This window comes from Bicyclus anynana, chromosome 6 (assembly GCF_947172395.1).
Source record: "Bicyclus anynana chromosome 6, ilBicAnyn1.1, whole genome shotgun sequence".
NCBI lineage: Eukaryota > Metazoa > Arthropoda > Insecta > Lepidoptera > Nymphalidae > Bicyclus > Bicyclus anynana.
This window is the reverse complement of record NC_069088.1, coordinates 12,014,714-12,042,287: the sequence shown is the minus strand read 5'-3', so window position 1 is coordinate 12,042,287 and position 27,574 is coordinate 12,014,714. Positions and strand designations below refer to the sequence as shown.

Here is a 27,574-nt window from a genome sequence, read left to right as displayed (position 1 = left end):
TACAAAGCGAAGTATGTTTAACTTCAGTTTTTAATTTTATAAAAAAATACCAAACTCAATAAAACGTTTCAAGGACTAAATTTATTTACTATCATTTTCATGTAACAACAAATTTTTAAGCTATTTATACTACAAAACAATGTTTTTTTAAAGAACTGAATCGGAATTTTAAACTTGACTAAGTGATGCTTCGTAAATGCTACCGCTATGAATGAAGTGCACGAAAACATGGTTGTTTTTCAGCGTTCCTTTGAGTTTTTTTTCCTTTAGTACATAGTTACAAAATATCGTAATCAAGAAACAAATTATGAGTTACATAAATTAAATAAAAGTCATAATTTTTTGGTTATACTTAACAAAATTTATGAATAACCTACTGTTAATGTCAAGAAGTGCTAAGACAGTCCAGTTGTTACTAGAAATAAACATGATTTTTAAACTCATTTAATGTTTTAAGTAAGTGCATTTTACTGTGTGATAGTTATTCTAAGTAACTTTATATTACTTTTACATTATCGCGTTATCTTTGACGAGAAAATTGAGAATATTTTTGACGTGTCGTTTTTTAAGTTTTGTGCTCGGCCGCCATGTTTGTCCTTTTATAATATTAATGTATCTGCTTTGTAATAATGCTTCAATTTAGTATGAAATATTTCATCTGCGGATGTTAATGTATATTTCTGGCCCAAAATAAATAACGACCATCCATTACCATGTCGTTGTTGTCGGTGTTTTACGTGTTCATGGTAAGCTTATTCTGTCCATTACAATGATCTCGCGTCTTTGTTTTGTAGGTGTTCAGGATGGTTGTTGGCTCGGCGGCTTATCCAGGGAGACAAGTGCTCCACAAAATGCAGCCAATGGGCATGACGCCCCGTGAGTTGTCCGAATACGATGATATTGCCACGGCACTTATAGTGGATCCTTATCTGGGCATTACGACACACAAAATGAACATTCGGTATCGACCATTGAAGGCAAATAAAGAAGAATTGAAAAATATTATCAAGGAGTTCATTCAAACTCAAGATTACAACAAGGCTTACTCAAAGCTTGCCAGTGGTGAATGGATGCCAAGACATTTTAGTAAAAATAAACATCAACAAAATAAGTTGAGAGAACATGTTAGTAATCGTAATTTGGAAGTTTGTAATTTTAATTTTTTATTCTGTTTATTTAATTATTATATTTTACATTTTTTCAGATATACCGCTACCTTCGGATTTTCGATAAAAAAGCTGGATTTGCAATAGAACCATGTTATAGGTATTCTTTAGAAGGTCAGGTTGGGGCTAAAATTTCAACCACTAAAAAATTTTTTAAACATGAAAGGATAGATTTTTTAGTTGGATGTATAGCTGAGATGACTGAAGAGGAGGAAAAGCAGCTTCTTCATCCAGGGAAAAATGATTTTTCTGTTATGTATAGTTGTAGAAAAAATTGTGCTCAACTGTGGTTGGGTCCAGCGGCTTACATCAATCATGACTGTAGGCCCACTTGTACGTTTGAAGCCACAGATCGTGGTAAGGCTTTTGTGCGTGTTCTAAGGGATATTGAAGTTGGTGAAGAAATTACATGTTTTTATGGTGAGGATTTTTTTGGTAATGGCAATTGTTATTGTGAATGTGAAACATGTGAGAGACGTGGAAAGGGTGCATTTTCAGTTCAAAATGCACATGATGATGAACAAGCAACTAGGTATAGATTTAGAGAAACAGATAATAGAATAAATAGGACAAAAGCAAAGCAAACTCAAAAAGCCGTTAATGGTAAAAATCAAGAAAAAGCTCGAATATCAAACAGACAAGTTTCCAACATAGTATCTCCACTCAGTATGAAAGAAATGAAACAAAAAGGCTTAACCAAGTATGATGCTGAGCTACTAATAGCTCAGGGGTGTATTGCAGATGTTGTAGATGGAGCTACTAGTAAGGAGGCCCAGAGTAGCAGAGAATCATCTGCCTCTAGTCGAGGCGATCGCCTGCGCCGTCGGACAGACAGCAGCCGCACTCAAAATGGAGCTATGCCCACTGCCAATGCTCAAAGCAGAGCACCACCGGTTCGTTGTTGTAGTATTACTAGTTCTCGCAGTAGTAGGGATTCACATTCTGGTATAGTTTTAAGAAGTCATAAACGTCTCACTGATACTAATTGTTCTCCATCAACTTGTTCAAAAGTAAAGAGTACCACAAAAATTGTTACTGAAAGTAAATTGAGTGTTGAACATATAAAAATAGATTCTGATGTCAATAGTTTAGGAACTAACAATATAAGTATTGAAACTGAAACTGCCCAAGATCCACAGAAAGAACAATGTGTATCTGAACCACAGCCAGTTACTAGTAGTGAAATGGATCTTTTATCTACAGAGATAAAATGTGATACAAATGAATCTCTGCAGCAAAGTACTGAATTGCCTTTAGTAGTTACAACAAAAACAGAAACTTCTGAAAAAGATAATTTAAATACAAAAGAACAAGTTATAGAAAATGTTAAGTGTGTAAGTGATGATGCATGTATAAAAAGTGAAAATTGTGACTTTAGAGAAAATGTTAACCCAAGTGAATCTAAGGATAGTAAAATAAATAAGCATCACAAAGTAGATGTGTCAAATAGGACAGAAGATACTAAAAAAGAATCTGAGTCAGGACCACCATGGTTGGCAGACAATTCTAACAAAAGTAGTGAGTGCCCCTGTACTCCTCCGCGGCGAGGCTTGAAACTTACTCTTCGTGTCAAGCGAAGTCCTGTTGTAGAGGAGGTGATGGATTGCGGAGGTCCAGCTGAGGCTCCTGAGTATGAAGTTCTAAGGCTAGAAGGTGTAGATCCAGAAACTGCACGAAGACTCAAGAAAAGACGTCGGTCTAAAGAACGGCACCGTAAACACAGTCCTATCCGTCCCCTGCCTCCCATGAAACGCTTAAGATTAATTTTTGGTAATGAGAGTCGTACTATTGACTTACCTCCTGCTATATCAGCCGACTGACAGCCACGACTGCCTTGTGGTTAAGTTTCCACCGTTAATATTCAATTATTAGTTTAATTATTATTATTGTCACTGACTAGGATTATTTTAACTAGTATTTATTATTGTGACGTGAAATTGAATTCAAGTATTGTGATAGGTAACAAATTGTTTTAATTCATAAAAATATTTATATGATGAATTGTGTTGTTTCAAAAAATATCTGACAAAATTTAATGTTAAGGCTCCTTTATGGTTTTGTAAAATTAGTATTTAAAGGTACTGATTTGCATTATTCTTATTTCTTAATTAAGAATGTGTATATTTTATCTTTTTTCCAGCTTTAAATTTATTATGAAATATTTTGTACCTATACATTTTATTCCAACATGTAAAGTATTGACAGTGTAAATTGTTTGGTTTAAAATTTTCTAAGATACTTAGAAACGTGTATATATAGGTAGTTAATTAATATGTATAATTAAAATTGACGAGAATCAATAAATTTGAGATGACTAATTTAACGAAAATGTACTGCCGGAATTACTCTTAATTTGTATAAGTAGGTACCTAATAATAATGCAAAAAAATTGAAAATAGCACAGCGCTAGTTTAAAATTTATGAGAACTAGAAGCTTTAACAAGACCCCACGTGATGTATGTAGTCATATAATTATTAATTTATTCAGTTTAAAACAAAGACATGTCTCAAAGATTGTATATTCTAAGTTAAACATGAGAAGGTCCATTGTCCATTGTCTGGTTCATGAACAGTAACTATAGCCTGCCAAGTTTGTTGATAACACTCCCATGATATGCGGGCGACAGGGGGAAAGACTGCTCGGGTGTGAAATCGTGCGTGCGGGGAAGTGACGTGCTTCAGTCGTGGGGTTTTCTTTCATCGCTACACGTCCCCCGGCCCGTGCGCAACATCGGGAGTGTTACGAACGAAGTTGCCAAGCTATTAATACTCGTACAGTAAGTTTTAAAAATAATATAAATCAATAAACATAATTTATGCACTACATACTTCCGAGGTAGGTTTTTTCTTCATATTGTTCAAGTATTTCAATTTTGATTAAACTGTATTAGTCTCGAGCATTTCAACTTTTATTTTAAAGAATACTCTTAGTTATTGCTGTGTTATTTCAAACCTGTTATAATATTTATATAGGCATAATTTATGACCTAAAGTTCAATATTTATTTCTTGTATGAAAATTCATACTTAATTAAAATCTACTTGAATGTGTAAAATAATTACTGCTCTATGTTAGTGCCTGTGCACACTACGTTTTTTAAACGCGCCGTCGACGCCCGTTTGGAGCGATACAAACGCGATACTAACGCGCGTGTGTATTTCAATTCAAACGTAAACAAACTGCTCTGTACGATAAAAGCTCGCCGTCGACGCACGTTTCTAAGTGTCGCCACATACAGGCCACACGCGTCAGACAAACGACGCTAGAAGAAGCAAGAAGGGGCCACAAAAGTAGCCTAAGCGCGCGACAGCCAATTGTGGCCGGTGGTCGACACTTGTAGTCGGTGGCTACTACTTTTTTAACCCATACATGCAGTATCATAATCGCGCGAGTGGCTTGTTGTGTCGTTTTGTGTCGACGTTTAGTGGCCGGTGCCAAAAGGGCCACAAAAAGCGAGCAGCGACGATTGTAGCGTGTGGCGGCCACCGGCGTCAACCGTGTTTGACCGTGTGAATTCTATATGATTCCATATAGAATGTATGAAAACTACAGGAAATATGCCGGCAGCGGCGTTTTGTGGTTGTGGCCATAAAAACGCGCGTCAACGGCGCGTTTAAAAAACGGCGGTGTGCACAGGCCCTACGTGGTAACCAAAAATATCAGGAATCAAAAAGCTACATAAAAGTTATCAGTGTAAATATAAGTAGCAAACTATTTATTTATGTTTACCAATAATCATGTCAATATACATGTGGAGTGTCTACTGTCTCCTTTCATTCACATCAGGCTTATTTAGAGGTGTAATTCCGGCCTAATGGATTGAACACATTTTATTATTTAATGTACGTACTTACTTACCTTCTGTATTATGTACCACACACAGTGCGTTCGGTAGATTTAACAATGTAAATGGTGCGCATCTACACTTAAGTGTATGTAAACGCAGGCGTTTTATCTAGTGTTTTTCAGGTAGCATGGGTACGGTGACAGTCGCCTGTATAAGTGTTCATTTACACGAACGGCAGCTGCTACCGACGACCGCAGTCGACTGCAGTCAGCGACGACTCGGCGGCAGCCAACGGCAGTCGACTGCAGTCGGCGACCGCCGCCGAGAGTCGACTGCAGTCGGCGACCGCCGCCGAGAGTCGACTGCAGTCGGCTGCAGTTGCCGCTCGTGTAAATGAACCCTAACGTTCATAATACGTACTAATATCGTAAATCGCGGCAAACTTTTAAGAGTGAAACGAACTGTCACCCGCACCATCCTACATGAAACGAACTGTTACTGGACCTGTTTTAATGATAGTTGAATGTTTACCTGTTCGCATTTCTTTCCCTAAGTTCGTTCTTGTTAAAATTGTTTGATTTCAAGCTACCAAACTATATACTTCATTAAAATATGTTCAGTGGCTTTTGAGTAAGTTTCTTAGTTGACTCTATTAATTCCTATTATTTGGATTTGATTCTAAATATCTGCAATATTCCGTTATTCAAAAGAAATTGTCGATATAAAAATATATTCTTAATATTATCACAAGCTAGCGTTGTATGCTAAGTTATAATGTTTAAAACTACAAAGCATGTCATCCAGACTATTTTATCATTGTATAGTTCCTATACTTTGATACGTAAAAAGTAGAATCTAGATTGAGTTTTTATAATACAGCAATATATTATTGCAAAGAGTAAAAACTTTGAAACATCAAGACCGTTCTGAAATTGCAGCACTGCATATGTGCAGTACACTTCATGTTCAGAGTGGACTTCAAATTTGAAGCAATATCAGCAATTTGCTAAAACAATGAAGTAGACAAGAAAAGAAACATTATATGTAATGTAACAAAGATTTTATACTATTAGATATGTCACTAGCGCGTCAAAACTGAGGCGAACAAAGGTGGCTAATTGTTTTAATTTCATTTGGTCGCATAGTCAATAACTATGTAATGTTATTTATGAAGGAGACGTCTGACGAGGCCAGACAGTTGATCAGTCCTAACTAGGGACCATTCCACAAAGTTCCCGTGGTATAGGACACAGGTTCACTGGTGTCTCGTCAGTGTTTCTCCCTCAAATGTAATGTATAATTTAAATAAACACAAAACTGTGGATGTGTGCGCTCAGTGGAGTAGTTAAATTCGGACTAGGTTCTTTTTGCGCTGATTTTGTAGGCATGTAACATATCTAATTGTATGAAATCGTTGTAATGTAATGTACCTACCTACCAATAATATTTTTTGTGTGTTAGCATCAAATAGAAGGTAGTTGGTAAAGGCAAGGCACTTACCATTGGTAGGTAAACGTACCTACACAATTTGTTTAGGCTTAACTTTTATACATAATTTTAAATGATATCGCGCGATTATTATGAGTATTGTGCTCTTAATAAATACTGTTATTGTAACAGTAAAATCAATTTGGAAATACAGTAGGTGTATTAATTTATTATAGTATCCTAAGATGGCAGACAGTGAAAATATATTTACGAGTAGGTATATATAGGTAACAGTGACGGTTGTAGTCCGAATGTGTAGAACAAAAGTATTTATCACAAACTCAGTTGTAGAAGTAATGGTCAATTTACATAGTATCAAAAATGCGCATCATTTACTATAATTCTGTAAAGTTAAATATCTACTGTTGGTGATATATTTATATTATGTAAAATATACTTAATTGCTAGTTAGAGGACAACTAGCTTTTGTGATATTCCAAAAAGGAATAGTATATGTAAAAATTAATTGTAACAATAAAACGCCTCAACTCTTACTCTCGTTTTTAGTTAATTTTTTGACGGCCTCCGTGGCGCAGTGGTATGCGCGGTGGATATACAAGACTAAGGTCCTGGGTTCGAACCCGGCTGGGCACATTGAGATTTTCTTAATTTGTCCAGGTCTGGCTGGTGGGAGGCTTCGGCCGTGGCTAGTTACCACCCTACCGGCAAAGACGAGCGATTTAGCGTTCCGGTACGATGCCGTGTAGAAACCGAAAGGGGTGTGGATTTTCATCCTCCTCCTACCAAGTTAGCCCGCTTCCATCTTAGACTGCATCATCACTTACCATCAGGTGAGATTGTAGTCAAGGGCTAACTTGTAAAAGAATAAAAAATAAATAAATAATAGTAACTGTCATATTCCCTTTAGACAAAAGAGCTCAACTATGCTAAAATCTTGTACTTACAGTAAATATAACAACGAGCAAATGTAAATAGACCCACCTATTTATATTTGCTCGTTATATTTACTGGGGATTAAAATTGATCTGATTTAAAATTTCATTGAACGGTAGGCAAATAGACTTTACTACAGCCCTACTCAAGGCATATTGTTTACCAACAAAAAAAAATTAAATGAGGGTAGAAAACGCATGTCATTTCATAACTTATTTATTTTAAATTTTGTATTGTTTGTGTAAACAATGTTATTCAAAATATATTAACGTTCTAAGCTTAATGTTCTAAGCTTATTAAAAGAATTTATTTAAGAACAAGTAAATTAAAATTATTATTAGGTATTAAAATTAGGTAGTGATTTATACCCTCATTTTTAATTTGTTTGTTGGTAAACAGTACTCATTGAGAATTTCTGTAGAATAGGTCAATATATAGTCAAAATATATGATCTAAGAAATACGGGAATATTCAAGTTTAAGAGGCCCATAACCTGTTTTTATTATTGCTACTGCTAGCTATATCTTTGGCGGTCTTTGCTTTCTTCTATCTATAATGTGACGGCTGCATGGCGCAGTGGGTAGTTGCTGACTTGATGTCTGTGTCCACGGGGGGATTTCTGTGTGGGTTCGATTCCTACAACTGGAAAATATTTGTTTGATGAGCATGGCCCGTCTGGGTGCGTTGATAGTTAGTACATTCATTATTATTTACCTATATGTATCCATGTATTTGATATACTCAGTTATCTTGTCGTGCGCGCGGGGCATTGCTACCCCGCTCCCGGCCCGCGCGGACCGTCGGGAGTATTATGAACAAATTATCCAAGCTATAGTGTGTGTAGTGTCTATATGTATTTATTTATTTTCTGACTGAAATCTATTTTCTAAGACTTCGTATTGGCTTCGAGCTTCCAGGTTTATGAGTACTGTACTCAAGTTTTTAATTCAGTTTTTATGTAAGAGAACTTACTAGGCATTACCAAACCTCTGCACTGTGGCGTGCACCAAGGAAGGCACTATACCTACAAATTATACAAAATAAAAAATCCTACTCCAATAAAGACTTGTAATGAATCATCAGGGTAAGCAGGGCATTTTAGCATCTGTGAAGTGCACGCCACTGCATCTGCAGTCTGCACCTATGCATAGGTGGTAGATACCTATATAGTTGATGTATTTTTATATTTACTGAAAGATTTAGAATACCTTGCCAGTGGTTTAATTATACCATTGGAGCCTGGCTAAGTCATTAGATGGAGCTATTTTAATTTTTTAATCTTGAGTCTTAGAACATTTCTGAAGGCTAGGGGGCCCTTTTGACCTGTGGGCACATTTAATTTTGCCAGCCTTGCAACCCTATACATATACATATTATATGCCATTGCCTGCCAACTATTTTCCCTATCACCTTCAATTTGGGTATCTTAATGTGTAGGTAGAGTGAATAGGTATCTTCTAACTCCTAAGTCAGTATATTTCACTATAGGCTGCAATCGCCTATAGTTTTTCAAATACAGGCATCTTCTCTTTCCAATAAAGCTTTTGCACCCATGTTATTGGCTATAAATTGCTAATTTAAAAACAAACATTTTAATTGGTTGGTCAAAGTTTACTATTTTTTTGTTGTAATGATTTTACATTGAAATAATATTATGAATTTTCTTACAATTTGAAATAATTTCAAAATTAATACCAAAATCTCATTCCTCAGTGAGTTTATTATTAAAACTTATGCTGTATGACATTAATTCTCCTTAGATTCACAAAAAGGGGTGCATGTCGCAAACAGCTGCAGTGCTGATTGCAGTTCTAATGTCCATATCTGTAAAAAGAAAATAATTGCATGTTACAAATTTTTTTGGCATCTGTTGTGTATGTCTTTTTTATTTTGTTATGTTTCTATATAATGAGATTAGATAAAAGTACAATTTTACATTTGGACAATGTTTATTTGTTGACCTGCATGTTTTTACCTTTGTACTGAAACAAAATTTTGCATATTTTGTTTATAATTTTAATATACATAAATTATTGTTCCTATTTGCTATTATAGGTGTTGGGGTCCCAAGGTTCTGGAATGGTGAACCCACACAGGAACAAATGCAGTCTGAGTCAACCCTCAGTAGGTGAACCAACAAAGTCAATTATACAACTGCCTTAATGTGTATTGTTTACCACTAAACAAATTAGAAATGAAGGTAGACAACTCATGTCATGTTACAAGTTATTTATTTAAATTAGGTATTGTTTGTTCATAAAATGTTATTCAAAATATATTAACTATATCATTCATTAATTTAAGAATAAGTTAATTGTAATGATTATAAGGTGTGAAATGACTCATGTTTTACCCTCATTTTTAATTTGTTTGTTGGTAAACAGTACACATTGAGCAGGTCAGTAGTATAGGTTGCAGGGAGACACTGGATGCTGGCAGCTCAAGACTGGCGTTTGAAAGTCCAGGCAAGAGTGCTATGTCCAGCAGTGGATATTCATCACCTGTTAATTACGATGGTTTGCTATTAATTAAGTTTAAACTTACTTTTGGAATTCCCACTCTCTATTATCCAGCGGACACACTTGTCGAGTTTTGAGCCAACGTGAAATGCAATGGAAGTGGAATGCGTGCTGAAATTAACATGTACCATTTAATATTAATTTTAGCATTATTTATTACTGATTAGAGTCCTTTTCATAAAAGAAGTCCTGCAGCTAAAACTTGAACTAAAATTGACAGCACCTTACAAAAATGACAATAAGACTACCATTACTAAATGACAATCAGCACCATTAGGATATTAGTGCCACGTCTGCGGGAGTTCTTTCATGAAAAGGTTGATCTCTCTGATAAAACTCTTGAGGTTTGTACAGGAACTGTTTGACTTACATTGCAAACTCCCCATGCTACTGTGCATTCTTCACTTGTAGCCGAGGCCTGGTTGGCTTGACATTCTATACACAGGTCCATTATATGGTTGCGACAGATAGCACAGTTGTCTACCACAATATCTACAAACAAAGACAATATTAAATAGAGATCACCAAATATTATCACAAGCAGTCATTGAAATTTTTGATTACTTACAGTTGCTTTTGTTTTTGTGGGAATATAGGGACAAAATATCGCCTTATTTACTCGCTGATATGGGCTTTTCATTGACGAGAATTTTTAAAATCGATTTAGTTAATTAAGCTTAAAAGCGTAATCACATTTGTATTTACAATTTAAATTTACAGTGTTTGTTTGTTACATATAAACAAAGGATTCTCTTGAAACAATTAGGGTTACTTTGCTATAAGATAAATTATTTTCTTTACATACCCCATGCCCATAACGCTACAGCATTCCACTGTGGAAAGAAATATACGAGGTTTAAAGAGTTTTTCAATTTTATTTGAATAAATATATACAATGAGTAAGCGTAAACGAGCGGTACCTTTTTTACTTCAAATCTTTTCTTGTCGCCTTTGCCGCTACTGGAGGAAGCCATTTCTACTTCTTCTTCGTCAACGTCCATGGCTGAAGCCATTTCTTTTTTTTTTCAGAAATACCCTACTATTGAATGTAAAATTTTAGTAATAACTACAATTTTTGTTTTAATTTTTAAGCAGTAGGATTTTGCATGATTGTCACTTGACAGCACACGGACAAATAATTTTGACAAATGACAGTTGACCATAACGACTAACAACTGACACTGACAGTAAAATCTGGTGGAAGCTAAACACAGATGGCGCTAATATAGCTGGTTCTCTTGCGTAGACAGAGTCATTGTATTTCTGTGGCGCCATAAAAGGCGGGAAATTAAAAAAGAAATAACGCATGTCTGTGCAATGTGCATGAAAAGTTTCGTCCAGTGCCGTCGAATATAAATAATATTAAAAACTGAGCCCCGCAGTAGCGATAGGAATTAGGATAAATAAAGAAAAGCGGAAGCGCAAAACTACCGTGTTTAAAAACTGTTTATAACAACGAAATAATACTGGAATACTTAAGTGAGGAGCTAAATCGGACTTTTTTACTTAATATTACTGCTGAAAAGTTTTTTTTTTCAACTTTTTCACACAGATTAAAAAGATACAGCGCACGGAACGCGACGTTGTCGTAGCTGCTCCAATTATATAATTCAAAAACGAATACATTCTCGGGTTAGTACGACACGAAGCGTCGCATCGGTGAATTTCAACATTTTTCAAGAAAAATGGATTCTTATGTTTTCTAAAAACTATTCACAAAAACTAAAGAAATAAGAAGGAGTATTTTTTTATTGGTAATTATTAATTGTTGTAAGTGTTGAATTTTTAAATACAAATTATAAAACAAGTTTGTGTATGCGGACCAGTTGGACTAACATACCCACGACCAAACGACGTACCTCGAAGAGTCCGTGGAAAACTTCACTGATTTCCTCGAATAATCTTGCAAATAAATAATTTGAATTAGAATTCGGGCGTCTGCTAGTCTATACTAATATTATATAGAGGTAAAGTTGGTGGCATTGTAGGGGTTAATCTCTGGATGTACAGAACCGATTTTGAATCTTTTACCATTAGAAAGCCACATTTTTTGTAAGTGTATTAGAACCGGTGCACAAAAGTGGCGAAGTAACATTTGAAGCTGTATTATTTTTTTCTGTTACCAACAAGCATAAGAATCAAAAAATATCGGAAAGCTGTCAACGATCTTAGCTTGTCCTCGTTGTGGACAAATTAAAGATGAATTAAAATTGTCGTAAAACGTTAAGCAAACTTTTTTTGCCTTGCCCTTTATGGAAGGAAGTCATCATCAGCATCGTCATATCAGCCGATGGACGTACACTGCAGGACATGGGCCTTTTGTGGGGACTTTCTCTGTACCGACTCGTAAATCTATGCTTCCAAACATCACAATCCTGAGTCGCCTGCACCAAGCGAATCTCTTCGCCTCGCTTGATGTCGTCAGTCTACCTGGCCGACCAGCACTCTGCTTCAGTTTGCTCTGCAGTCTTGTGCGGGGTCGCCATTCCAGCACCTTGGGATTCCAACGTCAATCGGCTCTGCGAATGATGTGCCCACCCATCGCCACTTCAGCTTCACGACTCGTTCGTTTGATTCGCGTTTGTCCCTATAGTGGGCCTCTGAAATAGGCTAATAATGATGAAGGATTACCTACCTCACTTGTAAGGTATAAAAAAACGTGGACGAAGTCGCGTGCGTCCGCTAAGTCAGCCATTGATGGTCAATTATTCTCACGTTTCTGCAGCGCAAACCGCAGTGAAGACGTTTCATAAGCCGAGCCGTCATGCACGCAGTGACCAATACACGATCAGTTATAGTTGTGGGTGCTGCAGAAACGTGAGAATAATTGATCGTTAATGGCGTGCACTAGTCATGTATAAAAATAAAGGGGGAAGTGGATGAAAATGAATAGAAAAATTTCTATGCCACATGATAACTTTTTAATTCAATTTCGTCGGCTGGAGTGTAGTTTTCCTTTTTCCTTTTGTAGGAATTTTTCCATATCTCATAGAAGCACACAGTTGCTTGAAATCTGTAGCAAACCAACAGCGGCACCGACACGTGGGTGATCAAGGTCCACGCCCAAACTCCATAAAATTCCATCTAAAAATAATAAGTTACCTATTAGTTATTTTGTATGTCACCGAACTTTTTGTATTTTTAGTTATTGTTCGATTTTTTTCTCCAATAAGTTGTGTTTCATTAGACTACTGCATAGCATTTTATTAGTACACTGGCATCCAGGGTCGTTGCTGACGAGGAGAACGATGACCAGTTGTCGCGCGGATCGTCCTTTACTAACGGTGCACAGCATAAAAAGTTCGAGAAGTAGCACGCTGATGCTAAACACAATTTACAAACCTGCATTGGATGAAATTCTGCCCAGACATTTTCGACACAGTTAACTAACGAAAGCGTCACGTTGCTGACGAAGAGAACGATGACCAGTTGTCACCTGGACCGTCCTTTACTGACGTCGCGTAGCATAGAACGCGATACCACTATGTTGCAAATCGTAATATACAAACCTGCATTGGATGAAATTCTGCGCGAGCATTCTTGACACGGTTTAGTAACCAAAGCGCCAGGTTGCTGACGAGGAGGAAGGTGACCAGTTGCCGACCAGGCCGCTCCTTACTGCCGGCGCAGCGACGAGACCACGCGTCCAGGACGAGTAAGGTTTGACATGAACTTTGTATGACGGCGCATACTGGCGCTATAATTCTGAAAGTGAAACATGTTCCTGTGTTCCTGTGTTTTGTACTGAAGTAGGGATTAAAATGTATTTATTTTATAATTTATTACTATTAAATTATTCGAAAATTAAATTATTTTACTTGTTATTCAAGGTGTCATCCTAGGGCCTCTTTTATTTGTAATTGTTATTTTATTAAGTCGTAGTCCACGGCCGTAACATCCTTTCTCGAAGCCATTTAGGCAATTTTGCACCCCTGTAACTTCGTTATGAATAAACCTAAACCTAATCTAAATTCATAATTTATTCACCAATTTTGAAAATTCTTCTCTGTTTGAAAGAGATACTTTACTTATACTTCCAGATTGATCTCATTTAATTTTCATGAAAATAGGTCCAGTGATTTTGTGATAAAATAAAAATAACGTCTTCGAAGTCGGTTCCATTTTTATGTTGAAAATATAGTCACCTAGTCGTTATTTTTCCGCCGGGATTTTGCTGTATGAGGAAGCCAGCGCCGATTATTTGGAACAGATAGTAAAGATACACTCCACACTGCGTCACCAGCAGCAGGGCGTGCTCTAAGGGCATCGAGGCGGAGGTCTGACGTAGATTCAGCTTGCGAACCTTTTGGATACATATTCCTGATCCCATAGTCATCAGTACAAATAATACCGTTTCCCATATATTCATCTGAAATACACACGAATCACTATAATCAGTTGTTAGTGCCTTCTTTCTTCTTAGAGCTCATGCTGCCTGCAGGATGCATAAATTGTAGGTAATAATAGGTAAGGCCGACTACCGTAGAGTACGACTAGTTATACATATTGTCATATTATGCTAAAACGAAAAATCGCGATTCAAAAACGAAGAAAATTAAAATGTTTTTATAGCGATGTTAAAGAAAATATGCCAGAGGTGGACAGCTGCAGGTATATTTTTGGCTAAGGTCAATATAGGACGATCCGTATATTTCAGCTCAGGTCAATATAGGACGATCCATTTATTTCAGCTCAGGTCGATATAGGACGATCCATATATTTCAGCTCAGGTCAATTAAGACGATCCATATATTTCAGCTCAGGTCAATATAGGACGATCCAGTCGTAGAAGCAGTTACAAATATGGATGACTACAAGTTTGTAGTGAACAGACTACAGACAGGCGCTTGTGCGTTAATCTGGAAGATCGTTAACTTGTCAAATAAAAAAAATCTCCGACGAGCGTGGTTATTCTGTAAAAAAATATGCAGTAAACTAATCTTACTTGCAGCAGAGCAAGTTCAACGTGTTTCTCATTTTGGAACAGTCCGTTGAACAGCATGAGGCTGACGATGGTGCCGGCTAGTACCGCCACACCCATGAACAGACCTTTGTGTGCACTGCCACAGTCTACTGAGAAGTGGTTGTTGGATTTTACTCTTCCGCAGCATTGCTTCTCTTCAATAGTCACGCTAGTTTTTTCTGTTTTCTGAAATCATGGTTCTAATCTGATTAATATTATAAATGTAAAATCCTGGATGGATTGATGTTTACTTAATGATGCCAGAACTAATGAATCTGGATAAATTCCGGCACATAGATAGATAAAGTAGGCAAATGACGTGGCGATTGTGGCTCGTACACCAGCTTGGCTACTGGTTTACCCCGATGAAGATGATGCTAAAAATTATAAGCTGCCATCTCAGACCAATAATAGAAGGACTTGTATCGCACTCATAGTCACGAACAAAATTGTCTGTAATTTTCTGAAGAAAACGAGCTTAGATTTGGTATATATCATAAACTAAACTAGAAGTTTTTGCCCGTTTTTTACACAATTCAATTACACAAAAATGTATTTTTACGGAGCTCTTTAACCGTCGAACACGATTACAACTATTTAACATCGATACTATAGATACAGTTTTTATAATCGCATTAGATCGTTGATCATATACTTTGACAGAAAAATAACGTCTAGCGAGGCAGGTCCTATACAATAATTGGTCTGAGGCTGCCATAGAGCTTTTATTTTTCCACAGGAAGGCGTATTTACCTATATGGGTGAATGTGCAGGGCGCATCATACATATAACTGAACTAAATACTAAATAGGTACATACAAAATGAACTACTGTAGAAGATCCATTGTGGTAATAAGTACGAGCAAAGCTCCTTAATTGAACGTACAATTTGAAACGCGCAGAATTTCTAGCAACAATTGTATAGGATTACCAGCACAAATGAATTGCAGTAATATTTATTTGTAAACGTTTACAAATACGCAAATTGTAAAGTTCTTGACTTATTTTTATATTAGCTATACTAAAGCTAGGTCTACTCTATGGTTAATATAAAGAAAAATGAATACCGATCCAGGTACGGTGCAGATATCGTTATATATAACGACTATTATTACTGAACACAGCAGGCTGTATTCAACTCCGCAAGGCCTCAAATAAGGATTCATGGCTCTAATTAGTGGCGTTATCATGTCCGAGACATTGCAACTCCAAGGCTGTATGCTAGCGGTTAAGTTTGCATGAATTACTTCGCTGCTGTTCGTGAAATTTCCATTTATATAGTCTTCCAGTGATGTGGTGTTTATTATTTCTTCTGTCATGACTAGTTTCGATGGTCCAGTCATGTTTGTGTACCTCAACAGAGCCGGTCGATCAAACGCTACTGCGACTATGTCATCTCTAGTTTCTTGTATGATTACGTTGAGCCATTCGCACACATTAGTAGCTATTAAATGCATTAGACCAAATCTATCTAGAACTACGCCCCGCATTGGATCTAGGACCTGCAATAAAAAAAGAAAGAAAAAGGTGGGAATTGGTAAATATACACTGCTTATCTACATAGTTTTGTATGGCGTGAACATGGTTTTTTCTAGACCTAGAATATTACACAAAACTGCTCGTTGGTCCGTTGATTAGTCTAAACTAACAAATTCGTGTCATAGGGACTTGCGTTCAAGTCTTTGGTCGAACTATGATTTTCTTAGTTCTAAGATAATTTCTGTTACAGCCCGGAGGTGATAACTTGGTCGTTTCTACCCGCAGAATTGGAGAAACATGGCGGAAATATGCTCCAGGACTTTCTTTTCCTGCAGTGAGCCATTAAAAATAGGCCCTTACTGAAACTGTAGAAACTAGAAAATATCTTCCCTTAAAGCATTACCTACTTAATATTACTCGTATAAAGAGGTAATCTTTGTGGTATTGTAGGAGGTAATCTCTGGATCTTTTAAGTCTTTTTATCACTATTTCTAGTGATTACCATATTTGTGAGTGTCATAAGTTATATTATATTATATCCCTGTATTCTTACGGGAACTGGAACTACGCGGGTGGAACCGCAAGTGTCGGCTAATCTCCATTATGTACGCATGTTAAAAATTTTGGACGGTCAATTGTACGATATAGACTAATATATTATCATTGAATACTTTAGAAGTGTAAACCTTTTTAATTTGGTATTTAGAAATATTTTAACCTTCCGTAACGAGGTCAAAGTCAGGCACATGCTAACAAATTGCAACATAAATTAATATTAATAATGAAAATAACAAGCGGGCAAATAATCCGAAATCGAGTATCATACAAATCCTGGCTTTGCGGTTAGCACTTTTTACCTAACTACTAAGTACTTATAGATTCTTCATATATAGCAATTCGTGTTTCTTAAATTAGATGCATTCATTTCATTTTTAAACCAGAAAGCGTTGGTTCTAAAAAACTTTAAATAAAATTTTAGTATCTGTGCAGTAAACGGTTGCTTTTTACACACTACATAAAATGTTTAATTTTACGGCGATATCAAATATTCCATAATTTTATGAGATTTGGCTATAATATTAATTTATTCAATTACCATATTGATACCCCATAGATTTGATGGGAATTCTATGATATCGGACATAATTTTCACATTCTACACATTTTTACAACAGGCTCATAGCAGTTTTCTCTCTTTTGGAATTTATCTAAGCAATCGTATAAGTACTCAACCCCACAAAAGATTTAGATTGAACTCATTACTAAAAAGCTGACGCCTCGCGGTTTCATCCGCATAGTTCCCGTTCCCATGAGAATACGAGGATAAAATTTAGCCTATAATACTCACAAATAACGTGGCTTTCTAGGGAATTTACAAAATCGATTAGTAGATTCAGACTTACAACACCACAAACTTAAATAATATTAGTATCATCATCATTAACAACCTATATTCGGCTCATTATTGAGCACAAGTCTCCTCTCAGAAATTATATATCAAGAAACTTAAGAAATTAATGTCACTTGTCTCAAATGGTGCAGGAAAAACATCGTGAGAATTTTCCTAATCCTCTAGGTGTGTGAAATCTACCAATCCGCATTTGGCCAGCGTTGTGGACTATTGGCCTAACCCCTCTCTTTCTGAATATTAGTATAGCTTTATGAATAGGTATTTCTAGTAAATAGTAAGTTCATGAAACTTACGTCAGTGTATGAGAAGATGAAGACAGTTTGTGCGACCAAAAAGAATATTCTCAGTGCCGGCTTGAGTGCCACAATGAACAACTGACAGTCGCCTGAAAGGTCGAAGTACTCGCCGAACTGTAGACAAGAGTAGATGATGGAGCCCACGCTAAAGCCAGCCACTCCCATGTGCAGGTAAAAACTTCCGTAGCGTGTTCTTTTTATATTCTCTGTAATTCATTTTTTTTTAATTAAAAACACTGTTAAATGGTTCATATTCCCTATGATATTCTAAAAAAAATATTACAATAACTACGAGTACGTAAATACTTCAAAGTACCAGATAACAAAGAGGTTCATTTATATACCCACTACATTCTTTCACACCAAACACAAAAGTGCTGTAATTGATAGAACAAAATAGAGAAATTATGTCCACGATAATGCAAAGAAAGCTTGGTTTCTTAGGGCACATGCAGAGAACTTCTAAAACTAACTACTCGTATTATTGGAAGAGAAAATAATGGGCAAAAGAACACCCGATCGCCAAAAAAGTCAATGTAATAAGTAAAATTTGTGTACGTTTGCTTGCAACTGTATATTAATAAATGATCATTTAAATAAAACGTAATATAGGCTAGTAATTTACTATTGAAACAGGTACCTAGATATTGTAAGTGGACAAGAAAATGGGAGGGAATCAGAGGATTGCGGTGTTTACTAGAACCGAGGGATCTACCTGTGTTCATACTCGTAGTTATGTTATGATTCAGCTCTTTATGATGCCTTGTGATTATTAAGTAAGAAAATGAGAGATTCACTAGAACACTACTAAAGCAAGAAGTAAAAAATGAATATTTACAAAATTACTGATTGAATGCATCGATCAATTTCGGACGAAACTATTGTCGAAAGTAGCATGTAGTGTTACCTATAAGTGGCCGAACATTTTGCCCCGTTACTTAAATTATTAAAATAATTTATAGCTTTTAAGAATTGTAAGGTTGTTGTTTAAATAAATAAATGCAAAAAAATACTCTAGACTTTCTTGGTAGATACATAGAGTCAAAATTAATTTATTTCAAATTCCTAAGGCACTTTTAAAACACCACGTAATGTAATTATTAGATAATGGTGCTAATTAGTCGAAAACTAAAAATATAGTAACGAAGGTTTCATACGTGTCTTGTTCCGAGAACAGCCCACAACAAACTCAGGGTATGTATTTTGTTTATCACCATTTAACAATATTTAAGTATTCAGTCAGATAGTGCATTTAATTTCCAAGCTTTTTTATCGTTTATCTTTTAGCTTTTCCTATATTAAGCTTCAAGAAGAAATAAAATACTTCACTTACCATCTCTACTTTTCTTTGCTAATCGGAGGTGATAAAATGTGTAGGCTAGGAACAGCATGCTCACTACATAGAGATACATTGTAAATATCTGTAACATGCAAATTCGAATTACTGCGAAATGTTATTATGTCCACGTCAGATATTAAATTTCATCAGAGACTTACATCAGACGTTATATTCGTATACAGCTCGTTCTGGATTGTGCTAGTAACGGGTAATGCTAAGCCTAAAACTATTAATAATTTTGCATAGAACGCTGAGAGCACCACGGTCATTGATTCACTGGAACAAATTGATATATTGTATTAATTAGTGTAATCGTCTAACAATGTAGGCGCATAATGAAAATTAGTTCATTAAATTGATTTACAAACTGGCGAGTAGCGCAGTTGGTAGTGACCCTACTGAATCTATAGCTGTGCGTTTGATTCCCATAACTGGAAAATGTTTGTGTGATGAGCATGACTTATTTTGCAGTGTCTGCGTATATTATAAGTATTTGTGTACAAGTACACAATATTATAGGTAGGTATAATATGTACTCTTATACTCGTATCAGTGCTGTTCATCAGATATCTTAGTACCTAAAAATTTTTTGATAGAGTTATGTCAAAATTGAGGCGAACAAAAGCGACTAATTGACCGCATTTCTATAAGTCGCACAGTAAACAACGAATGTTATTTATATAAATAATAACTAAATATACATATACAATGTCGAGTTACGTGTTGAGAAACAGCTGTAAAAACTGTATTTACCTAAATATAATTTAAAAAATAAATAAACACAAAATTGTGCATGTGTGCGCTGTGTGGAGTAGCTAAATTAAGATCACTTTTTGCGGTCATCTGCTCTGCTCGCAATATATTTTTTTTAACGTTTTATCCTATCCTACTAATCCTACTAATATTATAAATACAAAAGTTTTTATGCATGTATGTTTGTTTTGATGTTGTTACTCTTTAACGCCGCTACTACTGAAGCGGTTTGACTGAAATTTGGAATGGAAATCTGGATTAACACATACGAGTAGGCTACTTTTCATCCCGGAAAAATCCATATTTCCCATTTGTGAAAAATTTAATTCCACGCGGACGAAGTCGCGGGCGTCCGCTGTCCGATAACCGCGAAAGTCTATATGGATGTATGTTTGGATGTTTGTTACTCTTTAACACGGTAACTACTGAACCGATTAGGCTGAAATTTAAAAGGAACAGAAACAGGAAATACCAGATAATATACAGTGTATACAGTATACAGATAATACCAGGGATTATCACATAGGCTACCTTTTCTCCCGATAAAATCCATGGTTTTTGCGAGATTTGCAAAAAACTGAATTTAATGCGGCGTCCACTAGTTTTACATAAAACGCTTTTATTCAATAAACAGATGGGTGAAGCTTGTTTCTCATACTCTCTTCTACTATTTGACTAAAACTTAAAACAAAACAAATCACAAAGACGAGGTAGCCGGTAAAAGCTAGTCGTTACCTAATACTGTTTTCGTATTGTAGCTGATTCAGTGAATTCAAGCGTTCAGCGAATTTACAGTATTAATCCATATTAGCGAATATGTAACATACTCGTATATAGGTTGTGTTTACTTGTGTCTACATTTCACCATATTAGCTCATACCTACGTACATGTAACAATACCATTTGGTGGTTAGATTAGTAGTGTTAATCTCTAGTTTGGTTACTAAATATGTAGGTACAATCTAATTAAGCCTTTGTATATAAATTTCACATTCGGCATTCAAAATGTGTTGAAAGCGCAGTGTTGGTCGACTCGTGGAGGTTGGTTGGTAAAATCAGCAAGCAATAGTCGATTTTTGATGCTTGGGCAGAAAAATTAATTCGAATGTAAAACGTTACTCTGAGAATATACGGTCGTATAGTGGTGGCAATTAACTGCAATTAACGATAAATGAATAAAATGATAAATCCAGTAATATGAATTTTATCTAATATTTTTTTTTTCAATTTCATTCTTCATACTGTATAGGTAAAAAGTTTATCCATTAAAAAATAACGCCATTTTTTTAAAACTTATTTTTTAGTTTTCACCGTGTCTCAAACGGTGAAGGAAAATCATCGTGATAAGATTTGACTGAGAATTTTCTTAATTCTATACGTGTGTCTGCTGGTGTCTGTCAATCTGCATTGGGCCAGCGTGGTAGACTATTAGCCTAACCCTCCATATTCCCGTTAATGATGAGGTAAATTTGATCAGGTTCGGAGTGATAGTAGTATTTTTGACGGTCTCCGTGGCGCAGTGGTATGCGCGGTGGATTTACAAAACGGAGGTCCTGGGTTCGATCCCCGGCTGGGCAGATTGTGATTTTCTTAATCGGTCCAGGTCTGGCTGGTGGGAGGCTTCGGCCGTGGCTAGTTACCACCCTACCGGCAAAGACGTACCGCCAAGCGATTTAGCGTTCCGGTACGATGCCGTGTAGAAACCGAAAGGGGTGTGGATTTTCATCCTCCTCCTAACAAGTTAGCCCGCTGCCATCTTAGACTGCATCATTACTTACCATCAGGTGAGATTGTAGTCAAGGGCTAACTTGTAAAGAATAAAAAAAAAAGTATCATTATTAAACAAAGTATAAATACTCGTAAAGTTAACTCACTCGCCATGTGACAATCGTTTGGTGACCGCTGGAATGGATATGCGGTCCACACTGGTGCTCGTGCTACATGGTAACACCACACTCAGTCGGGGCAGCGAGTGTGGCGGGTGTTCTCTGAAAACAATTTTTAGTTCAATATAGGTACACTAACATGATGCTTCTGATGTTTAGACTAAGTGTTCTAGGTATCAGGCACTATAATAGTGTTTAAGGGTTTAAGTGTTTCACAATACTTGTAATAAATGTTTTTTCTTTCTTTAATTCCTTCTAACGTGGACGTGACGTGATGAGTCAATTTCTGATTGCCCGAGAAGGCGTGAATACTCGAGAATTTTGTAAACGCTTGTACTGACTGGGCCCCTTCACGGCACTTCGCACCATAGAACAGAAAACGCTAACTGACGACACCGATAGTAGCTAGGTAAATTCTCGAGAATGCGCAGGATTTTCGGTTATATATTTTTTATTTATATCTACTAATATTATAAAGCTTAAATAGTTTGTATGAACGCACTAATCTCAGGAACAATAGGCCCGGCTATTTGAAAAATTCTTTTAGTGTGAAAAAGGTTATAGACTACATACTCGTATTATCCCCGTATTCCTACGGGAACAGGAACCACGCGTGTGAAACCACGCGGCGTCAGCTAGTCAAATATAAGCTCAAATAATACTTATTAAAAAAACTCCATAATAGGCATGATTTGTATTGTTATTAGGATAAGTTAGCATAAGTAACCATTGCATTCTTTCTCAAAAAAAAAAAATAAACTGTATCCTAATATTAAAAAAAACAATTTGTTACAACGTTCTTAAATAAATTTCGATCTGTCTGTTGTAAGCCAATATTTTAACAAGCGAATTTGTATAAAAATATACCTACACTCACCTAGTTCATCAAAATACAGGTAATTACAACGTGAATTTTAAACGTAAATTTGTGTATTTATTGAATTAATTCAAAACGTGTATTCGCCTAATAACATTATGACGGTTTAAACGATGCCTACGTATAATAGTTAATTTTTGGCTCGTTAAATAATATATTATGAATGCAAATAATTTTATCGCCCATCATTCGCTAGTAATCTTGTTTGCTATTTATTAAATTCTTCTCGCATGATATATTGCCGTGCAATTTTTATCACGGCCATATTTAAATCCGGCGTATTGGATCCAATTACAACAATCTGAGAAGATATCTACTATATAGATAGACTCAGTGGTGTAGCGTGCCTTAGAGGGGCCCCGTATCAAAATTAGTTAGGGGGCCCAATGAATGGTAAAGATTTCTTACAAAATAAACAAAAATGCTCGCTTAAAATAAATATCACAATGACTTAACATATGTAGGATGTTTTCAACTGTAGGGCGCACGCATAAGCAAGGAATTAAGTGTCAGTATTGTTTGCTTTTACACGTAAGGGGTCACTGTAGTCCAGGGGCCCCGTATCATTGATACGGCTGATACTGCGGTAGCTACGCCTCTGTGTATACCTACTTACGTTATAAAGAGGTTAAGGTATTGTAGGGGGTAATCTCTGAATCTAATGGACGGTTTTATACAATTCTTTTACCGTTAGAAAGAATCGTTGTTTGTAAGTAATATAGGCTATATTTTATCCCTGCATTCTTACGTGATCAAGAACTACATAGGTGAAACCGCGGGGCGTTAGCTAGTGGTAAATTTTCAGATTCCAGTGCGAGATGGTAAGCTATTGATTACTAATTCGCAAGGCGTAAGCATCGGATAAACTGTCTAATTAGTTGACTATTCTATAACAAAATAAAGTAGCGATATAATGTTACACAGTTGTTTTGTTTGAACGAGCTCTTATCGTCTAATAGTGCATTTAATGAAGCTCTCGGCCTCACCTTTCATCCTCAGGCACCGAGAGTAGAGGCTCCGATCTCTCCCGCCAATCCTTTGCCGCTATCTGATTGGATTTCTCTTTATTTTTAGACATAATTTACCTCACTCCTACACTCGGATTTTCACTTCAATTACCCCACGTTCACACAAACACTTTTTTAATTGCGTCTCGCTTTTGAATTCTAAACTAATGACAGATTAGTAAAAATAAAATGTTGAGACGAAAATATTTCTCATGTGGATACTTGTAATGATCTTAACTGACTGTACCATTGGAGTTCTGTGGAGGTGTTATGACGTTAGAACTTGCACATGTGTGTAAAGAATTAGTAATTGATAATAATTTATTATAAGGTTGGGTAGCTGAAAAGTAAATGGGAATGTTTTTAAATAAGGTCACCTTTTCAGTCTGCGGAAACTTATAGATTTTTTTAAAAGGGTTTAAAAAGCTGGCAAATACACATATATAAACAATGTATAATGTAACAAAAATACTACTAGTACTTGTAGATCTTGAAAATTTGCGTGAGAACGGTATTTTTAAAGTATTTACCTAATTATTATTCTTTAGACAGTATTATATAACGGCTTCTATTTAGAAGTTCTTAGTAAACCCACTGCATATTCTATAATAAGCGGACGCCCACGAATTTGTCTGCGTGAATCTCAATGTAAACTTTCAATCCCTACTTTACCCCTTTCTAATAATATTTTCGCATGTTATATAATTAATAGTTCGCTAGACATTTTACAAAAATATAATTTAAAGCATGACGATTTATATAAAAAAACTTCAACCCTTTTTTACCCTTTAAGGGTAGAATTTTGAAAAACCTTTAATTACATTTTATTTAGTATTTTTCTGGTAGTACACATACCAATTTTTACAATAGAATTTTTAACAATAAAGGACTTTCAACTACTATGTTACCCCTTCTGATATTCGCAATAACCTTATTTGTATTATGGTCTCAAATTGTGCTTAGTTTCATTTGAATTCATTCGGGGTCAACAAAATTATGGACAGACAGACACATAGAAAAATAAAATTGGCTTCAGTATCGATTATACAAATCCTCTCCAACTAAAATTTTCAAAATATTTTCAATGTGCAGAATTTGACTTGTTACAGTTTTAAACCGACTTCAAAAAAAAGAGGAGGTTCTCAATTCAACACGTTTTTTTTTATAAGTATAGATTACCTATCCAACGTACGTTCTATTAATTGCACTAAATTTACATTCGTCTATAGGCTAGATGTCCTTACGGGTAAATAATTAGCACCGGCGGTGTCAGTTTCAGACGACCCTCCTAACGAGCTGCATGCACCCCCTCCCCCACTTCTTATCTTCAACACTACGCGATTAATTAGACGTCTACCTCTAAAAGTCTGACTTAGCGTTTGATCTACCATATCTTATTAATTTTATAAATAAAAAACTATTAAATTGCTTCTGCTACCTGCTTATTCCACATCGATAAGCCAGAAGGTTATCTTTACCAGTCTGAAATATTTTGTCAGTTAATTTTACAGCCAGGACTCCTGTATATCTTATTCAAAAAGTCGTTTTACTAAAACTAAAGTAACTTTGCCAATATGCAAAGGAAGGAAATCCTAATCGTTGGATTTGCAAAGTTAGACGAGTTAAAAAGTTTTTGGCGATGTAAAGAGAAAAAAATGAAATGCGTTTCTTAAAATCTACCTGTTTAATATCAGAGAGCTAATTTAGCTGGAAACGATGCATAAAACTTTGACTATTCCATTTTCAGACATTAATTGTTTTTGATAACTTGCAAGTTAATCTTTTAATGAAAGTTCTAATCTTTTTGCGAATTATTTGATTTCGATTCCTAGACAAAAGGAATGCTTAAAAGAAAAATAATCTCTACACCACAAAGTTATTTTCAAGAGAAAAGTGGTTAAGGTTATGTGGCAGGTCATTGCCCTCCGTGATTTGATTAATTAGACTAAATAAGTTGATATGTGTATAGGTATTTAGAACACAATCTATATTTTTATACTAATATTTTAAAGCAGAAGAGTTTGTTTGTTTGTTTGTTAGATTGAACGCGGTAATATTAGGAACTACAGGTCCGATTTGAAAAATTCTTTCAGTGTTAGATAGCCCATTTATCGCGAAAGGGTATATATTATCCCCGTATTGCTACGGGAACGGGAATCACGCGGGTGAAACCGCGCGGCGTCAGCTAGTACTGTATATTACAATTATATACCTATAATACTCAGTAATATGTATTACAATACTTGTAGCGAGAATAAGATAAACAATTTAATATAACATGTACCCACCGTCCGTGTCGAATTTTTCGTTCTAAGCTAGTGCTAATCTGTCGAAAAGGGTGGTAATGGTGATGTGGGCCGTGCTCGTAAAATGTAGAAGTCGAGGGCCTGCTGTCCCGTGTGTCTCTTGTCCTATAAAACATTTGATATATTTTGTATCAACTTCAACTTTGATATATTGTATGAGTATGAAATTACTTAATTTTACTAAAACAATAGAGGTAGAACTATATCCGTAGCCCAGTATTAAACTAACTGACATCTGAACATCTACTACTGGGCAAGGGTTCCATACTACACACACAAATGAAAGGACTACTGCTATGTTATTTACTTAAATTACGACTGGTCAACGCCCCGCGGTTTCGCCCGCGTAGTTCCCTTTCCGGTAGGAATACGGGTATAAAATATAGCTTATGACACTTACAAATAAAATGGCTTTTTAGTGGTATAATAATTTACAAAATCGGGTCAGTAGATCCAGTGATTACCCCTTACAAACTTTACCTCTTTAGAATATTATAGATATGGCAGTACTAAAAAAATAACTAGGTTATTAGTATGTTTAATAATCAAGGTTTATCAAAACGATTATGTTACTTACCATTGTTCTATTATATCGTCCATTTTATTGAGCAAATTGTTCGCATCAACACGTATTACAGGGTCAATATCCGATCTATTTGTCGATTTTATTCGTTTTTTCTGCATTTTCGGCTCCCACAAAGTAATCCCTTCTGATGATTATTTATCGTGAATGTCTAAGCACAGTAGATATATTTATCCAACTCTGCGAGATAAGATATGAGGAGATATTGACGTCTCAGGGAATCTATGATAAAAATCAGCGACGTAATCCGCTACTGATCTTTTGTACTGCTCCTATGACATTGTGAATCTGTCCAAAAAAATTCTTGGCTCTAGGTATCATAAAAATTTACGACGCTTCCGCTTAGGATGACGCATACATGATTTCAATGCTGACTAACAGATTTTGTTTGTTTAGTCCACTAGTAATTAGGTGGAAAATTTAGTGTTCGCATACTTGAAAAACGAAGCAGAAATACAGTATCGGTTTTCCTCTTTTCATGCTTAATACATTGAAGTGATTGTATAGCCGTGGAGTAACTGCAAACAATTAGCGCGTATTGTTGTTAGTTGTTGGTCGTGACAAAGGGTAGCACTCGATGCGTTAAATGCTTCATCACGTTTGACGGAAATTTGACCAAACAATTTTAAACTATACATCTATCTATATGATATTCTTTACAAAATCTTATAACGTAGTACCTACCTACTTTATTATCTAAACAATTTCTTTTGTTATCTTTTTTTGGAATGGAATTTATTATTTATTTATAATTATTCATTGTACCTGTACCATACATCTTGTCAATGATAAATGGCAGAAAATTAAAAGCTATCAATTA

General features: G+C 35.7%; 3 protein-coding genes across 5 annotated transcripts; 1 reads left to right on the top strand and 2 right to left on the bottom strand.

Moving 5' to 3' along the window:
- The first annotated feature begins 52 nt into the window (after positions 1–52).
- LOC112053522 (histone-lysine N-methyltransferase KMT5B) lies at positions 53–6,935 on the top strand. Of its 2 annotated transcripts, XM_024092961.2 has the most exons (3): positions 53–456; positions 795–1,124; positions 1,205–6,935. In XM_024092961.2, the coding sequence occupies exons 2-3, from the start codon at positions 804–806 to the stop codon at positions 2,984–2,986; spliced, it is 2,103 nt and encodes a 700-aa protein (XP_023948729.1). In that variant the 5' UTR covers positions 53–456; positions 795–803; the 3' UTR covers positions 2,987–6,935. The 2 variants fall into 2 exon arrangements, with proteins under 2 accessions (XP_023948729.1, XP_052738058.1); XM_052882098.1 differs by lacking the exon at positions 53–456 and having other exon boundaries at positions 585–1,124.
- A 2,102-nt stretch (positions 6,936–9,037) lies between these two features.
- On the bottom strand, positions 9,038–11,005 carry LOC112053517 (RING-box protein 1A). Of its 2 annotated transcripts, XM_024092954.2 has the most exons (5): positions 10,775–11,002; positions 10,660–10,687; positions 10,225–10,346; positions 9,880–9,965; positions 9,038–9,159 (listed from the first exon to the last, which is right to left on the bottom strand). In XM_024092954.2, exons 1-5 carry the CDS (start codon positions 10,865–10,867, stop codon positions 9,147–9,149), a joined length of 342 nt encoding a protein of 113 aa, XP_023948722.1. In that variant the 5' UTR covers positions 10,868–11,002; the 3' UTR covers positions 9,038–9,146. The 2 variants fall into 2 exon arrangements, with proteins under 2 accessions (XP_023948722.1, XP_023948721.1); XM_024092953.2 differs by having other exon boundaries at positions 10,660–11,005.
- Positions 11,006–12,755: 1,750 nt separating this feature from the next.
- On the bottom strand, positions 12,756–26,771 carry LOC112053518 (proton channel OtopLc-like). Its single transcript, XM_024092955.2, has 11 exons — positions 26,749–26,771; positions 26,154–26,276; positions 21,970–22,083; positions 19,501–19,618; positions 19,337–19,424; positions 18,001–18,209; positions 15,885–16,319; positions 14,800–15,003; positions 14,000–14,223; positions 13,364–13,559; positions 12,756–12,938 (listed from the first exon to the last, which is right to left on the bottom strand). Exons 1-11 carry the CDS (start codon positions 26,769–26,771, stop codon positions 12,756–12,758), a joined length of 1,917 nt encoding a protein of 638 aa, XP_023948723.2.
- Positions 26,772–27,574: the final 803 nt, after the last annotated feature.